The following is a 15322-nucleotide window of genomic DNA, read 5'->3' as shown; positions in this document are numbered from 1 at the left end:
ACAAGTAACCGACAAAATTATGGGTTCCAGCCAGAGAGAAGGAGGAAGTTACTGCGTGAAAATCATGCTGGCCAGTCAGAAGAAAGAAGTCATCGGTGTGAATAGCTGCTTGGATCTGATGGTTGCCCATTCACACAGTAGGTATTGTGTCTTTCTCTTTGTTGATATAACTTGGTGGCTTCAGGATTATTATAACTTTAGGAGGATATGCTTCTTCTTTGCTAAACAAATTAAATCACTAAGACAGGGTATCAACATACGTGGGTCTGTTTTCTTGCTTCTTGTCATTGTAAGGATAGTGAAATTGGTTTTTAGGATCATCCAGTGGGACTTAAAAGATTGTAATGTTAGTGCATCCGCCAGTCCGTTACTCCATACGATAATTGTTGAACGAAAGCGATTTTTTTTACTTAAGCTTTTTGCAATAAAGAGCTAGAACGATGCTCTCGGCCGAGGTCGCTAATGGAATCAATCTGTCGACATCTCCACAGGTAATGGAGAGTTTAGTGTGTTATATAGTTTAAAATCTATGCAATCTATACAGCAATAAAGAACTATTGGTTGCATATCTCAAAAGGATATGTAGCTTTCGCGTGTTACCCTTTACTGTCTTTACCGGGATTTATTATTGTCATATAATATTTTATTTGCGGTGTCTGCCAATCAATAAACTAGTAAATGTAGTCAAACGGTCTGAGGCGTTAAGCTAAACCCACCGGATCCCACTGAAGAGCATGGACGTTTTGTACTGTTTACGATATGCTTATTAGTTTGCTTGTTTGTTTCGTGAAGTTTATCGTCCCTTTTCAGCACCTAGGCTATATGAGACGTGGACCTACAGTTTGAGGTGGAATCTGTACCACCATAATGCCTTCAAACTTTTCATGTTCTCCCACCGGGAATCGAAAGTCGGACAACCTGTACGAAGGGTCTATGTGCCAGCCAATGGACCAACGGGGAGGACTTAATGTATCTGGTGCACTGATCTGGTCACGTTGGTTAAAGAAGCAAGCAAATACCAGTAAAATCAACTACAAGGAAGTACTACTACACTTCACACTAAAAAATGTAGTATTTTTAGTAGTTTTGTTGTACGCTTATTCCGATAGGGCTCAGAGTTTTACTTCCAGCCTCTGTAAATGTGCCTCTGAGGAGACCTCGGGAGGCGGCCGGGTCATGGCGCTAACTGCTTTCCCTCATGTATTTGTCAAAGTCTAAAATGTGTGGATCCCTTGGGCTTTCTATGCCCTAGCAGCTCATTGGTAAGCTGTACATAGGCTAACGGTCGGCATAATTGCAAAAAATAAAGGTCGGAATCATGTTGACCCAACGTTGTTCAAAGTAGTTGTGTTGGGAAAAATACGTTGGCCCAACGTTGTTTAAGGTAGTAGTGTTGGGAAAATTATATTGGTCCAACATTGTTTAAGGTAGTCGTGCTGGGAAAATTACATTGGCCCAACGTTGTTTAAAATAGTTGTGTTAGGAAAAATACGTTGGCCCAACGTTGTTTAAAGTAGTTGTGTTGGCCAGTAAACAATTTACCGTCACTTTTCCGACAGTTTCTACCTCTTACTCCTAACACAACTTTGAGGAAATTGCTAATAAAAATCAGCAAAGCGGCCAATTACAACGTAGACCCAACGTTGGTTGTTGGTTAATTTATTGTTTCCCCACTGTTGGCCTTACCGTCTATAGTTGTCCTAAATGAGTAGTGTAGTTGTCCTAAAGGGGAGGCAATCTTTACCTTTTGTTATATGAATAAGGAGCTTTTGTTTATTGAAAATTATCAAAACCCAACTGCTATTAGAATTACTGGATTTAATCTATACAAATAATCGTATAAATGAGTTAAGTAATATTTTTAAAAATGTGCAACTGAAAATTATGGAATGTTTAATAAGAAGGTGAACATTAATCTGGATATATATAAACAATCAAGTATTTACTAATATTGTAATAAATTTCAGAAAATGTTACAAATTCATCGTAATATTTTTCTAATTTTTTATTGTTTAATTATTTTTTATTACATCAAGTTAAAACAATCCTAACTATTAGTAAGAAAAATGATTGGTCAACTTACGTTAGTGGTGTAGGTAAATCTGAATCTGATGTATAGCAGTGGCTATATTTAGTTCATACACTTGTATTAGTTCTATGCGAATTTATAAATACGTGCTGAAAGTTCGTCAAGGTCATAAATATTTAATACACCAAAACATTATCACCAGGCAAAACATTATCAGCACTGTTTCAAACAGTCGTTGAGCTGACGTAAAAGTCACGGGGAACAAGAGCCAGTCGGCAGACGGTGACAAGGATCTCACTCGATCAGTCAGTGTGATCCTTATGCGTAGAATGAAGAAAGCCGATGGTATATCAAGTTTGATAGGAGACAGATTGTGATGGGCAGATACCTGCGAACGAGCTTCTCGGAAACATCGTCACTTGTCAGGTATTCGCAAGCTATTACGGTTAGTGTCTTCCAAAGGTGAGAACAGGACGATGAAACGGCCTCCAAACGGCAAGGTGTGTGGCGGCCATACCTCATTAAAAATGCCGAACATCGTAGAGTATCGATCTTGGTCGAACAAGTACAACACAAATTGTGATAAAATTAACATCAGACGAAGCACGGGTGTGTCTGAGCACACAGTTTACTGTGCACTGTTAAACCTGAGCCTCCACAGCCAACATGCAACACCACACGTGTTAACCGCACATCATCATCGATAACGACTGAAATGAGTACGTGCCCATTGTCATTGGAACACACAGGAATGGCGCAACGTTGCATGGTCCGATGAATTAGGATACTACCTTTATTACCTCGAAGGCTCAATCAAAATTCGTTGTCTTCATGGGAACAGCTGCTCGAGACGTGCACAGTATACTACCTATAGGACGACGACAGATCAGTGGTGGCACCATTATGACTAGGAGAACCTTTACATGGTCATCCGTGGGCCTAGTAGTGAACGTGGAGTGCACAATGATAGCTAGTAGCTATCAGCAGGTCAATACTGATCATGTCGACCATATTTCTAGCTGGTAATGGCATCTTTCAATAAGACAACGCTCCTTGTCACATGGCCAACGTTCTGCTACAGTGATTTTAGGAGGACAGTGGGGAATTTAAATTGCTGTAATGTTCCCGAAACTCGTCCAACCTTAATCCAATTGGTCACCTTTGATGTATCATTGAACGTCAGATCCGAGAAAATTTGCAGGAATTAAGTAACTTGTGTGTGCGAATATAGTGCAGTGCGTGTCTCTTACCATCTAGGAAGGCCTCATTACTCCAATGACAAATAGCATTGCTGCTGTCCTGCGAGCCAAAGATGGACATATTAGATATTACATTGGTAATTATAATGTTTTGGCTGGTTAGTGTATAATATGCGTGATCAGAGGGCCAATTGTGGGGAATGTAACGTGTGTTTTTTTTTTTACCTCAGTTTTCTGTATATGGTTATGCCATCACTTCGGAAATTATCTTTTTCATACTGTGTGCGTTTCTATATTTCGGTTAGTCCATTGGATTTTTTATAACTAATACATTCTCAGTAAAACAATACACAAAATGGTAGAAAATGTTATTATGAGTTTGGTGAATGACAGCAACAAGTTATCGTTGCAATACACTGTCCTTAATGATTAGATTAAAAAATTAGTGTTATATACAACAACCACGTACACCACTAAAATTAAATATAATGAATACTATCCTCATTATGCTCCTTAATACGACTATCAAATTAACAGTACACAGCATAGTTAGTGATAGGGATACCCTAAAGTTATGGTTGAGTCTGAAACTTTAATTTTTGTTTTATTAATATATCTGTATTGTCCAAAAGTAACGAATTGATAGATGTTATCGAGCTGAACAAAATGACATACTTCAGGGTAAATTCCCAACGCGTAGTTTTTGAAAAAAAAATCCTGCAAAACGAATTTTTATGGCGCTAAAATCATGTTGTTCTTTGCCAATAATAATAATAATAATAATAATAATAATAATAATAATAATAATAATAATAATAATAATAATAATAATAATAATAATAATAATAATAATAGGGCTAATAATAATAATAATAATAATAATAATAATAATAATAATAATAATAATAATAATAATCAACAGTTCTTATTCTGCTATAGCAGTTATCTCTTGTTTTTTTGTCTTCTCCTAACGATGACACACATACTCCTAAGAGTCTCACACAGGGGCGGATCCAGGGAGCAATAGCCCCCTCCATAAGAATAGCATATTTTTTTTTGTTTTAAAAATAAAACCTATCCTAAGAAACCTTTGTATTATAAATGTGAAATAAAACCTAAATTAGGTTGGCCTTATTTTTTTCGAACGACCGTCTTTACCCCCCAAACATTCAGCCTGGATCCACCCCTGGTCTCACATCTAAGACATATACTCCTATCTAATACATATACTACTTGCAATAAAAAAAAATAACAAGCAGTATAACTGAGGGGCCTCAGTGGCGAAGTGGTGGAGTTCATACCTTCTGGTGGTGGAAGTCCCTAGTTCTATTAAGTGGTAAACAACATCGTGTCCATATGTTCTGTATTCAGATTTTTCCCTATTTCTTCTACATTCTATCAATTCAGTCATGCTCATTTCCTTTCATCACTTCCTTTCATTAATCATTCATCTCCTTTCGCCTAAAGATCATAATCGTGGGATGTTACATTGAATATGTCATGTCAATTTAACAATACAATATTTTTTTTAAGTTCACCATTTGATAGTTACAAAATACTATTGAAAGGACCATTGAGTTGAGTTGATTTTGAGTATAACTTTCCTTTCAACAGCGAGGCTATTTGAGATGGGACCTATTGATTAACGTGGAATCCGAACCACATGAGCTCCAGCCGTGAATCAAACCCGGGTCTTCCACGCCAAAGGCGCGTATGCTAACTGCTTAGCGACGAAGGAGCTCTGAGAGAACCATTGTATATGTATGTTTTTTTAAATGTCTTGTATAGTGCAGAAATTTGAGTCCTCGATAATTAAGTTATGTTGACATTTTGAAATGAAATCCATTAATATAATATACCTAAGTAAAAGTTTTCCAATTCTCGACATAGGCCCTACTACTATTTCACTCTCTGCTACTTACGCCATTATTTCAAACACGTCAAGTAGCTTTTCATCGCTCTTTCGTAATGTTCAGCTTTTGAACAAGTGGAGTAGCTAATATTTTATATGAAATAAGGTAATCTTTTGGTTAATTTTTCATTATGAAATTTCGCACAAGACATACTTTTCTTCTTTCTTTTTCATTTCCTGCATTCAGAGCCGGTCCGAGGGAAAATTCTGAGATGCGGCAGTATGACTTGCCCCTCTCCCCGTAAAGTATAAAACCAAAAATTTTTCTTTGCGTGGACTGCCTCTACATTTACTAGGCACGCAAAGTAAATTATTATTATTATTATTATTATTATTATTATTATTATTATTATTATTATTATTATTATTATTATTATTATTATTATTATTATTATTATTATTATTTTCTTTTTTGTCCAAAGTAGTAAGCTATATTATTTCAGTACTTTACTGTATATAATACTACCAACTGCTTTGAAATTTATGATATTGATCTTGTAAAAATAAATAAATAAATAGAAAACAGTTGTGATTATCCAAATACAGTTTCACCTACAAGAAATTAAAAAAAAGTATTTTTGTGACATTGACAAAACCTCGTAATACTTTTCCTACATACAGTATATGATGAGAACTTCACATCCTCTTGCCACGTTGCTACTCCGTTGAGACGTTCTTGCGAAATGAAAGACCTATATAGAATGTGAATACATTTAGTTTTAATTATAGTTTTAGTTTGGAAAACAGTTCCCCATTATCCACCTAAGCAGGCCGGATTAAGGGGGGGCTTATAGGGGCTATAGCCCCGAGCCTCCAGGTGGACAGAGGCCTGCACTCTGATCAAAAATTTGAATTGGTTATCTAAAAAGAAACATAAAGATACAATCATCATCATTAAATAAAATAAGACCAAAAATATAAAACATACTCCCTTAACTTTCCTAGTGTACTTTCACAGAAATGTATTAGGTGAAGTCAGCAGGGGCCACATATTTTTTCTAGCCCGGGGTCTTCAGATGGGTTAATCCAGCCCTGTACCTAAAACAGGAATGGCAAGCAAGATTCTTAAACCAACAAAAGTACTCGGAAAATTGCAATAAGTGAAACTGAAGTTATGAGAAGTTAATGCAAAACATTTACATTATAGTTAATATGTATATACATATTTTCAGACGGTTTATTAGTTAATATTTTCTAACAGTAATATAGATGTTTAAGCCCACGGAAAATATAAAAGAAAGAATGTCACTTTGGCGCTCGTAGAACAACTAGAGCCCAATGAGTCAGCAATATTAAGCTGAACTTATGCCACAATGGACTCAGCTAAACACAAAAGGTCATAGTTCATTATATAGGTCTATGGAAACATTTTAAACATTTACCAAATCTTTTAATGGGATTGAAGGGCTAAACTTTTCCCGTATATTTAAGTGAATCTAGATATCCTTTCCATCTTGGCAGCTTTCTACAGTTGTTTTCTCTGACTCGTAAGGAATGAAACTATAACACACTACCAAAATTACTAAATATTTTTATCTAGTCTTCTAGAGTTTATGTCTAGGCGGCGGTCATGTTGTTTTCTTCTTAATTCTTTCTGTAATTGCACACTTTGACAGCAGTCCTGGGGCCGCGGTGGCTCAGTTGTAGAGCATTCACCCATTCTAGTGCTTGGGGTCCCTGGTTCGATCCCAGCCTGCACCAAGTGAACTTTGTGATGGACTTGTTGTTCAGTAGTTCGGTAGTTCGCTTGTGCGTGGGTGCTCTACCGTTTCCTCCCACTTTCTTCATTCCACCACTTCATTCATTCTTTCATCCTCACCGTCTCCTTTAGCATAGTTGGCATAACTGTGGGACGTAAAACTCAAAGATTTCATTTCATTTCATTTGACAGCAGTCCATTGGGAGCTCAGTTACACGGGGAGCTCGGACGGAGTAAGACAGTACTTAGTCTCTCATTTTTGAACGCAGATAAGAAAGTCTCACCTGAGACGAGAGCTATATATATTATTATATAATTACAAGCCCAGGAAATTGAAATGACGTATTTCCAATATCTACAAGATGTTCACACTGTAGACTATTTTAAAATATAAACTAACTGAAATACCCATTCTTCTCATGGGGGCGTATTTGGAAGTCAAGATCTGTGAGAGTATCACCATTCATCTCAGCGACTACGAAAACTATGTATTTGACACTAATATCAGTTATTTTGGATTATTTTTACATGTCTCGATATCCTCCCCCCCTATGACCCCCCGGCCCGCAGCTGAATGGAGTGAATTTGGAAATTAATGCGATCGGAATTTCATCATTGATCTCAGCGACCGCGAAAACTATTAATTCGACACTAATATCGGTCATTTTCTACTACTTTTACATGTCCCAGTAAACGCCAACCCTGAGACCCCCCCTGGTGCGAATTTTAACAAAACGGTTCGTTTTGGTTTGGAGCCTGAACCAAAGCACCCGTGACCAAAATTTGGTAACTCTCGAGCCACTCTTTTGGTCTCCAGGCCACAAACAGACAGACACACAAACAAACTCTTACTTTATTTATATTAGATACTTTAAAATGGATTATAGTCTAATAAGTACATTTACGTACATATAAATTTAACAAATGTGACAAATAATTCTTATTTCTTTCAGTTGCAAACAACGACAATGGGATTCATTTTTGATGCTTGGCTTGTAGAAATAACTTTATTAATTATAGTTGGAGCCATAGGTCTCCTTTATCTGTACGTAAAACACCAGCATACCTACTGGAAGAAGAGAGGCGTACCAGACTTACAACCAAACTCCATTATTGGAAACCTGAGTAATGCTATACTGTTGAAAAAATCAATTTCAGAAGTAATGGAAGATCTCTATTTTGAGACAAAAAATGAGAAATATGTTGGTCTCTATTCTTTCCTACAAAAAATATTATTCGTGAGAGATCCAGAGGCGATAAAGTTGATTTTAGTGAAGGATTTCTCGTACTTTCGAGATCATTCGTTTAAAGTTAATGAAGAAGTAGATCCATTGGTTGCAAAACACCTTTTCAATTCTAAAGGACAAAGATGGAGAGACTTGAGAATCAAACTGGCTCCTACGTTTACTTCAGGTAAAATGAAAAAGATGTTCCATCTAATGGTGGAAAGTTCAACTGAATTAGATAGGTATCTCGAAGATAAAGCAACTAACAATGAGATGATTGAAATGAAGGATACATTAGCTAAATTCACAACTGACGTGATTGGTTCCTGCGCTTTCGGTGTCAAGTGTAATAGTTTAAAAAATCCTGATTCCGAATTTCGTAAAATGGGACAAGAAATGGTGGAGCCATCTTTAAGGAATGCCGTTGTGGCTACTTTACGGATATTCATACCAAAGGTAGCAGATACATTACGGTTGAAAATTTTACCTGACAGGATTGCAAACTTTTTCAGGAATCTCCTGAGAGAAACAATGGAGTATCGAGAAGCGAATAACTTTGTTAGAAATGACTTCATTGATTTATTGATGCAAATTAAAAAGAAAGGTTTCGTAGATGATGATGAGGAACAGAATAATGAGGATGGAAGTGCTGCTGTTGAAGAAGACACGAAAAATGAGAATATCGGTAAGTTACAAGTTCAATTGTATTCTAATATTAACTGAATAATAATATCAAGGAGTATTTTCATTTTCAGCAAATACATGAGAAAGTAGACTTGGGAAATATTGGATTCATTTGCAGTTATGATCCAAATTCATAATAGAGTTTCAGCTTGTTTGTAAACGTAAAGCTTTTTCTCTCGAACATTACTTTAATAGAAACAAAACATAAATAGAAACCATTAACTTTAACATATTTGGAAGGTCACAGCGGTAAAGTTATGATTTTCAGCTTTTTTTTTTTTTTTTTTTTTTTTTATGAGCTGAGTTTCTTACAGCGTATACAATTTTCTGCGCGCATAAGTTAAGTAAATATTCTACAACCAGAATTATTGCTTCAAGTAGTTTTCGTCAGGTTAGACTAAACACACAACAAATGCAATTAAGATACCAAAACATACTTTGTGTTCACGCTGTAGAATAATGTTTATGGAACATTATTGGGAAACACATTTAATGTGCTATATTATCTGGACTAAACAGTATGTTTGTTCCATCTAATCGCATAGTGTCTACTTGTAACGTTGCTATGCAGCGGAATTCTAAAGTTTACCTTTTGTGCTTCTTCTTTATTTCGTAGTATGGAGCGAATTTACTTCAAATGAAAATCAAAATAAGTGAAAGTTTTACCACGTCCCATGGATACGGCGGCTAGGCTAAAGAGGACGGTGATGATGAGAAATGAATGAAATGGTGAAATGAAGAAAGTGGGAGAAAACGCGAGAACCCCGAGAAAACCCACGTACACGTGATTGTGTCCATCACAAAGTTTACTTGGTGCGAGCTGGGATCGAACCAAGGACCCCATGTACGTGAAGCGAACGCTCTACTACTGAACCACCGCGGCCCTAGAATTTACTTCAAGTATACTTTTGTTGACAGTAGCAGTGATATTAACATTATTTGAGATCCTTTCTTCGAGTCAAACAACTTTATTTTCACCAGGTAGTCTCCTGATGACAATTTGTAACATACTATGTAGCATTATTTTAAAGCACATTTTAAATAGTTGTTCCTTTGGAAGAAACAATGTATTTGCTTCACACAATCTCTTGATAATTACAGTATTTGTAAGATTGCTTCGTAACATTAATTGAGAGTATGTTTCTAATGGTTCTATTTTAGGTCAAACATGATATTTTTTTCACGTAACCTGTTAATGATTGTTTTTCATATTGATTTGCAGTATCGTTTGTGAGCGCGGTGTTTATGTTCCTATTTGGATCAAATTGCATATTTCTTTCATGTAAACTGTTTATGGTTATTTGTAACATAGGTAGAAAGATTACTCAGAACATGTTATGTTTTTTTTTTGGGGGGGGGGGCAGTATCTTTTCTTAATGTAACGTCTGCAGGGATATTTGCAACGTTGCTATGGAACGCTGGTCGAGAGGATTTTTCATACACTTATTTTCATAGTTATTTTTAATTTTTTAAAAAAGTTATGAGATGTTATGAGGTTTGGATTCTAGACCTAATTGTAGTAATGTCAATGGCAGATCTAAAGTGATTAGGGTATATTAGTGATGGCCACATTTTCCAGAAAAACGGAAAATTTTCCGGAAAACGGAAGATGGAAAATTTTCCGGAAAAACGGAAAACGGAAAATGTTATTTCCGGAAACCGGAAAAGTCTTTTTCCGGAAATGGCCATCCCTAGGGTATATCTAGCAGTGCTGTCTTTTGAGGAAAGTCCCATCAATAAAAAAAAAGTTTACATCGCTACTAGCTAAAGTGAGAAAGCTTCAAACATCTTCAGTAAACTGTACACAAAAATAAATGAATAAAATAGTATATAAGGTAAACTTTCTTCCCGTGGGTTGTAACAATCATATTTCAGTTTTTACTGATGTGACTTCTGTTAGAGCAAATCAGTAAAGATAGTTTTTGGAAGAATTAACATGTACACCACAAGTTAAATATTTCTTTATCACGAAAATCTCACAGAGTTTAGTTTTATATACGAATTAAGACAACTTCATAACGATTTAAACATAATTAAGAAAACAAAATTATTAATACTTTTTTTTAAAATTTTTGGCAGAGTTCTCTCTTGACGACCTGACAGCCCAAGTTTTGATATTTTTCTTTGCTGGATTTGAAACTTCATCAACCACAATGAGTTTTGCACTATATGAACTTGCATTGCATCCAGAGATACAGGAACAACTAAGAGAGGAAATCAATAGAGTATTAGGAAAGTATAACAATCAAATTACATATGAAGCTGTACAGGAAATGCAATATTTGGATATGGTTGTCAATGGTATGTATCTGATTTAGAATAAAATTTAGTAGACATTTCAAATATCAGTAGGTTTGCTAGCTAAATAGTGGTAGAAGGGAATGGAAAGAAATTATTTGCCTAATATATGAAGATGAAAATAATCTTGTGGGCAATTGAATGAAGGAAAACCTATTCAAATGTTTAAAATGATTTTTTTAAAAATACACAGTACTTTTCACGTATCTCGAACTAAGCTCTTATCATGTTAATTTAGTTAAAATTGGTATCCTAAGGAGAGCGGGGTCATACTTTATGAGAAAATTGATTACTTCACGAACCTGTTAAATTAAGAAGATGAAACTGCGAATATAAACTTCTTATTACAAGTGTGCAAACACGTTTTGCAAAAGTGTGCAAACACGTTTTGCAAATTCCCCTTTTAAAGGTAGAGGGTAGCACGTTCTATGTATTTTTGCTACATTAAATGCTACGTTTGTGTTGTTTATGATCGCATCACAGGAAAATGGCTGAACAGTTTGACATGAATTTTGGAGAATAGTTAGAACTCACCTCAAGCTAGCTTGTTATTATGTCACTCTGATTAAGTAGCGTATCCTAAATAAATAGATGCGTCCAGTAATTTGTGCCAAAAATACAACGTATTAGTTTATTTCTTTACATTTTAATTGAAATGCGTATCCTTAGAGGAAAGAGATTCAAATACTTCCCATAACCTACTCTCCGTGCAAAGAACTAGTACTTCAGCTAGTAATATTATAAATTAAGATAAACACAAACTAAATACAACTTTCTGACAAGGCTGTCTATAATGTTTATTATAAATTAATTAGAAATGTTACATTTTCGGAAGTTTATCACTTCCTTCTTCAGACTACTAATCCAACTGAAATCTTAAATAATATTACATCAATTGTTATCTCTACCAATCAGGAATCACTTTTCTTTAAAATTCAATATATATGTCCATTGTCGTAACATTTAAATTCTTAACATACATAATACATTGTTAACAATTCTTTATATTTCTTTTAAAATATATTAACTAAAATAAACACTAATTAACTACTTAAATATTGAAATTTTCTACCTGAATATTGAAAACTAATTTATTACCTGAATGTTGGAAAACGCATAAATAAATTTAAACCCTATATTGGCTTTATATTCTACCTTTCTTCTTTCTTCTCTTTTTAATATGTCTTCCCACTCTTCATTAATATTCAAACCAGTATTCAAGTTCATAGCTTTATCGTGAACTTCTTTCCACTTCCTATTCGCTTCTTTCCACTTTCTAACCAGTTGTCTCCCTTCATATTCCAATATATTCGCTCCTTCCTATATAAATAATCTTCCCATAGAAATATAAAGAATTGTTAACAATGTATTATGTATGTTAAGAATTTAAATGTTACGACAATGGACATATATATTGAATTTTAAAGAAAAGTGATTCCTGATTGGTAGAGATAACAATTGATGTAATATTATTTAAGATTTCAGTTGGATTAGTAGTCTGAAGAAGGAAGTGATATACTTCCGAAACTGTAACATTTCTAATTAATTTATAATAAACATTATAGACAGCCTTGTAAGAAAGTTGTATTTAGTTTGTGTTTAAGATGGACACAAGGCCTTTTTTTTTATCATAATATAAATAAAGATATAGCAATTTACCAAGACGCGGTGAGCACACTGTAAATGTAAAATGTTTTTAATGACATAGTGTCTGTGTTTTGTCTTAGAAGAAGGATGTTTTTTTGGTCATTGAAATTTTTGGCTTGCTACACTCAATTTATTTTTGAGAAATACTTAAAATTTTAGTATAAACCGAGAATGGTGGGAACGATTAAAATAATTTTAACGGAACAACTTTCCAAACCATATTTAAAGCTTTCCTGGTATCAAGAGCAAGGAATATGTTGCAAAGGATAGCCTTTCAGGTAAAAAGAAGTTTTCACACGATAGTAGTAAATATAGAGTGTATTTTAGACATAGTCATTCTGTCGCTCATGAGTATTTGGTATGACTATGTTGTATATTATACTTCCTACGATAGGAATTAATACTTATGGGTAAGATCCTAGATCCGATACTTAATAAAGGTATATAAATATTGATGTTGGCTAGCACTGAAAGGAAGTTGGGGAGATACGTGTACGAATACGTAGTTCATTTTGGTCTAGCATACCAATAATAAAGAGAATGAAACCCTACATGATAACTACACATGGTGCAATGAAAACCATTGTTTGCTATAGACAATAATGTGTTTGATTTTCGTCACAAAACAGTAGAGACCATATATTCGAACTCTAAAAATATGGAAAGTAGGCAGTAGATACTAAACTCTAACTCAACATAATACAGATAAATATCGATTAAAATTCAATTATGTGTACTGTTCGTGCAGCATCCTTCGTAGGATGTCTGATTGGATTGGACAGAATTTGCGAAGAAATTGTCTTCTCCATACCACCATAGAGGGAAAGATGGAAGGAAAGTGAGGAATAGGAAGAAGAAGAACACAACTGATTAATGATTTGAAAAATAGAAGAAAATATTGAGAGTTACAAGAGGAAGCTGAAGATCGAGAAACGTGGAAGAAACATTTCCAGACCTGAACCTTAAAAAAATAAATAAATAAATAAATAAATAAATAAATAAATAAATAAATAAATAAATAAATAAATAAATAAATAAATAAATAAATAAATAAATAAATAAATAAAAACTCATTAGTTCCAGGACCTGCCAACAGGCAGAATACTTAATAATAGTTTTCAGATAATTTAATAACAAGTCACTGATTGTAGATGTAATTCTTTCCATGTGTATGAAAAAAATATATTATTTTCAGTATTTTATTATCTCTCAAACGGAAGTCTCAGGTTTTACAGCATTTTACACGTAATAGATCAAAGAAGGTATTTTTAGTCTCTTTTGTGTTAATAGCCAAATTATTATGTATATTTTAATTGAATACGTTTTGGAAGCTCATCATAAGGAATCATTAATTGCTGTTTCACATAATAGCGAGAAGAGAATTTTTTCAATTGATAATTATGTCTGATCGAACATGATAGACCAAATCTGATGGAGCTCTCCTCGCTCTTGTAATTGCTATATGAAACTTTGATGTTCACAAACCTACAATTATAACTCGTACGACAATTATCCCAAACCAAAACCGTTACAAAATGTAGAATAACACATTTTTAGCAGTTTTAGGATTTTAATTTTAGATAGGCCCGCATCTCACTTATGGATACAGGTATACATTTGATTGATTAATGACAATAGGAAATTACTTTTACAGAAGTGATTGATGCTATTTGTTAAATAATTACCTATCATTAATATAAATAATGGAAAATATATTTATACTTTATTGTATCTTTTAGCGTTTACATATTTTTCAAAATTTTTGGGTAGGCCCGTTCCTACCCGGACTACCCCCTAAAGCCGGCCTACCCACTGTTTTTGTCAGATTTTAAAACAATTTTTCTATTTTCAGTGCTGTAATCAGAATATACTTAAAGTATGCATATGTCGATTGAAACATTCTTACTTTGAGCAACTTGTTGAATTCTATTTGCTTTGTCCGTGTGCGTGGGTTTTCTCGGGGTTCTCCCGTTTCCTCCCACTTTCTTCATTCCACCCTTTCATTCATCTCTCATCATCACCGTCTCCTTTCGCATAACCGGCATAACCGTGGGACGTAAAACTCAAAAATTTCATTTCATTTTCATTTCTATTTGCTTTGTCTAAATTCCTATTAGACACAATGATTTATTCAAATTTCTTGCGGTGACAGTCTTTTCGTATATCGGATAGAGAGTTTGACTCTGACCTGATCAAAGTTCAGTTTTTTGTTATTTTAAAATTTCTAGAAGGCGATAGAAACTATTATTGAACGGGAAATATATAGATGTGATTATTCCAATAAAGTTCTAAATTTGAAGCAAACGCCAAAAAATAGGCAATATGAGTCGTCCAGTTCTGAAACGGCTCTTGTTCATTTACAGAAAATTCCAGAAAACAAAGAAAAACTCTAGGATTGATGTGTTTTGTAGAACTTGAAATATCTTAGGATGTTCAAGTTTTTCACATGAACACACTGAAGTATTCCCAGTTCTACAAAACACACAAATCCTACATTTTTTGTAAGTTTTCTGTAATTTTCTATAAATAGACAAGAATCGCTTTGCAACTGGACGACTCATAAGCTTATAATACAGGCAATATAGACCAAAATAGGCAAAAATTAATCTTGTGTGAATTGAAGCATTA

The 15322-nt window shown here is 34.3% G+C and overlaps 1 protein-coding gene across 1 annotated transcript in view; it reads left to right on the top strand.

Annotated features, from left to right (window-relative positions):
• The window catches only part of LOC145667763 (uncharacterized), a 58003-nt gene continuing 42681 nt past the window's right edge, over nt 1–15322 (top strand). The window contains exons 1-3 of the mRNA XM_081735204.1: nt 1–137; nt 7793–8750; nt 10829–11050. Coding sequence (XP_081591330.1) covers nt 7808–8750; nt 10829–11050 — 1165 coding nt within the window. The 5' untranslated portion in view covers nt 1–137; nt 7793–7807. The remainder of the gene's footprint in view (nt 138–7792; nt 8751–10828; nt 11051–15322) is intronic.

Source organism: Thermobia domestica, chromosome 13 (assembly GCF_964235325.1).
Source record: "Thermobia domestica chromosome 13, izTheDome1.hap1.1, whole genome shotgun sequence".
NCBI classification, from domain to species: domain Eukaryota; kingdom Metazoa; phylum Arthropoda; class Insecta; order Zygentoma; family Lepismatidae; genus Thermobia; species Thermobia domestica.
The sequence above is the reverse complement of the archived record's forward strand: the minus strand, read 5'-3'. Positions and strand labels throughout refer to the sequence as shown.